This window comes from Halyomorpha halys, unplaced genomic scaffold (assembly GCF_000696795.3).
Source record: "Halyomorpha halys isolate HHAL.00 unplaced genomic scaffold, Hhal_1.1 Scaffold11708.1, whole genome shotgun sequence".
Taxonomy (NCBI): domain Eukaryota; kingdom Metazoa; phylum Arthropoda; class Insecta; order Hemiptera; family Pentatomidae; genus Halyomorpha; species Halyomorpha halys.
In genome coordinates, this window is record NW_027112686.1 from 1,797 (window position 1) to 5,232 (window position 3,436).

At 33.5% G+C, this 3,436-nt stretch overlaps 1 protein-coding gene across 1 annotated transcript; it reads right to left on the reverse strand.

Annotated features, from left to right (window-relative positions):
* Positions 1-733: 733 nt before the first annotated feature.
* LOC136796533 (histone-lysine N-methyltransferase SETMAR-like) lies at positions 734-1,141 on the reverse strand. Its single transcript, XM_067050502.1, has one exon. The coding sequence runs from the start codon at positions 1,139-1,141 to the stop codon at positions 734-736; it is 408 nt and encodes a 135-aa protein (XP_066906603.1).
* Positions 1,142-3,436: the final 2,295 nt, after the last annotated feature.

Below are 3,436 nucleotides of genomic sequence, written 5' to 3' on the forward strand. Positions count from 1 at the left end.
CTCTCGATATCAGAACCCTTCCTGTTTGTCCTACCTCAAATCTTTTGTACTTCTGTTGATCTGAACTCATCTTTTGTATTCTTCAACAATTTATAAACAGATAATGAAACCAATACACCTGCATAGAGGATTCATTCGGAAGTAATATTGACAATATATAATAAATCTAGAAATTTATAAATATGGAGACAATAAAATAAATTCATAAAAAACAATTGGTTAAAAATACATAAATATGATAAAAAGAAATTAAGAATTAGTTAAAAGAAAACTATATTTTGATAAGTTAAAAATATACATAAATATTAAGAAATAAAGAAATATGATAAAACCATAAGATTAATTAAAACTATAAATGTACGAGGGCTGTCCAGAAAGTAACAGACGTTTTGAAATAAACAATTCACAAATTGAAAAACTTGAAAATTTATTGTATACATTTGAAAGGTACACTCTTAAGCTATTTTTCTACATAATCGTCATTCAAATTGAGACATTAATCATACTGTGGCACAAGTTTTTCAATATTCTATCTGTAGAAAATCTTGCCACTTGTGAAGTACGGTGTGTGATTCGATTTTTGTTGGCTCGAAACAACAGGCCAATTGAATTTATCAATCATTGAGGTGCATCAGTCTCAAAACACAGTTGCCATGATGTTTCTTGCTGACAGCGTTTGCAAACACTGTCGTGGTTTCTTAGGAGAATGTGTGTGCACCCATTCCATCGACTACTATTTTGTTTCACAGTTGACATGCTTCACCCAAGTATCGTTCCCAGTTACGATACGATCAAGAACTGCATTACCATTTGTGCTATATTCTTGGAGAAAGGTCAGTGCCGTAGCCAGTCTCTGTTTCTTATGGTCTTCCATTAGAATTTTCGGAACCCACCGAGCACAAAATTTGTGGTAACCAAGCTTCTCCACCACAATTTGATGCTCCAAACTCCATGAAATTTGGGGAAAATGTTCCGACAGTTCTATAATCGTGAAACAACAGTTTTCAAGAATTTTGTCATTGATTTGCATTGCCAGGTCATCAGTCACAAGGCTAGATCTATCACTGCGGTCCTCGTCGTTAACACTGGTATGGCCATTTTTAAAATCAATGCACCATTGCCTCACTCGGCTTTCACTCATTATCCCCTGCCCGTAAACATCACAAAGCTGACGATAAATTTCAATTGTCCTGTTCTTTCGAGCCAACAAAAACCGAATCACAGACCGCACTTCAAAAGTGGCGGGATTTTCTACAGAGAGGGTATTGAAAAACTTGTGCCACGGTATGATAAATGTCTCAATTTGAATAGCGATTATGTAGAAAAATAGCTTAAGAGTTTACCTTTCAAATGTATATAATAAACTTTGATTTTTTTAATTTTTGAATTGTTTATTGCAAAACGTCTGTTACTTTCTGGACAGCCCTCGTATTAGTGATGAATGAATAATTTTCAGAAATAACCAGTAGAATTTCATGCACTTAATTTCTAATGTATGGTCTTGAGAATTTCATAAAAGTTCATCATATATTTTTATTTAATACCAGATCGGCCTAGTAGGCCTGACATGTTTAATATAACAATGACATCTTTTTTTTGTAATAATTGATTATGGGGGTATAGTTTTGTGCAAAAGAGACCCCTAACTAATTTACAATGCTATAAATAAAAAAAATAAATAGATAAAATTAATAATTCTTAAGAAAAGAGAAAAAGAAAATTTAATTACAAAAACAATACATTTATATATTTAATAAGATAAATAATTGACTTCTAATGGAGAAAGAAAAGTTAATTTAAGAAATGGAGGAAGAGAAAAAATAAATAAAATTGTAGTAATATCAATAATAATAATTATTATTATATGAGTGACAGACAGACCATGGAGGTCTAAGTCCTCGCACGATGTATTTCCTAATACATCCCGCGTTTCTTGATGTGGTTTTTTCGTAGGGTGGGTTCATCACTCCGACGCCTATTTTTTGTGAGTGCCACCGATTGGCTAACTGGGCTCACAAATGCCCGGGGGAGGCTGCGTCTGAGTTTTGTATAGTTTTATGCTTGTAAAAATCCCAGATGGGGCTGGGGTTGAACTCGCAACCTTAGGGTTGGTAGACAGGCGCGTTGCCACACTGCTACCCACGCTTCCCCAATATCAATAATAGAATCGATAAATATGGAATTCATAACAGGATGTTCTGTAGCAGCCGGGGCTTCAGTCTTGAAGATAAGATTGGATTTCCGAAGTTGTAAGTCTCTGCTCCTTTAACTGTGATAACTGGGCATGGAATTTCATGAACCATTTTTTGATGTAGTCTTCTATTGTTTCCATTTGTACTTCATGATGCAATTGGTTACTTATTACAAACCAAGGGGCATCCACTGGGATTCTTAAGACTATTTTGAAATTTTCCTTTTTGTAAAAGATGTTGCTCCCCACACTGCACATCTGTACATCAGCAGTGGTCTGAGTATAGTTTTAAAAATAAAAATAGTTGTTTCTTGTTTTAATTTGGATTTTCTATTTACGATAGGATATAGCATTGTTGATCTTGCATAGGTTTGAGTTAGTTTAATGTTGATATGGAGATTCCAGGTAAGGTGGTGATAGAGGTGAATTCCCAGGTATCTTACTGTTTCACTGGCAGGAATCCTCATAAAAGTTGCTTTGTTTTTTTAACTTCTAGCTATCAGCTCTAACATTATACCCAACTTTACAAAGCTAGTTCCATTTCAAAGAAATATTAAGGTTGAGAAGTTAAATAATGACATTGACTGCCTAAGGTCATATACATACAATAATACAATTTTTTTTTTGTCCTAGTTTTACTGTCCTAGGATTTCTCCCCGCAAAATATTTCTAGAGTGGGAGGTTACTACTTCAAAAACTTGTTTTGTTTGGACTGGTTTGCATTGTTTGCCTGATTATTTTTCTTTTCATTTATTTCTTAATTTTTTTTTTAATGTGAGAAGGTGGCTATAACAATGTGGTAATTAGAAAATGAAGTAGAATCAAATTCTAAAAAGGCCTCACATTTACTAATCTCCTTCAGTTTTAAGTCTCGACCTAGAGGTAGATCATGACAGTTACTTAAAGCTATTCAACCTAGTTTCAGGATTCAGAATATGTAGTAACACCCAAACTTCAAATCTAAGGGGATTAATAAACCTGTAGCCCTTTTAGCATATGATTTCACTTCATTTTCTAATTACCAATTTCACTCCTTAAAAAAAATAAATTAAACAATAAATGAAAAGAAAAATAAATATAAGAAGATGGTCAGGGTTGCGGTCAAAAAAAGAACTTCGCTTTGAACAGCCCTGCAAAGTGGGGCAAAACGTCAGACATTAAAATAGTTTTAAACTATTTGTTCTTTTTTTGACCGCAACCCTGATCCTCTTCTTATATTTAAAACTATATGTAGTGTATTAAAAC

Coding starts and splice junctions, on each gene's coding strand:
- LOC136796533 (XM_067050502.1), bottom strand. CDS start 1,141: ATGAGTGAAAGCCGAGTGAGGCAATGGTGCATTGATTTTAAAAATGGC.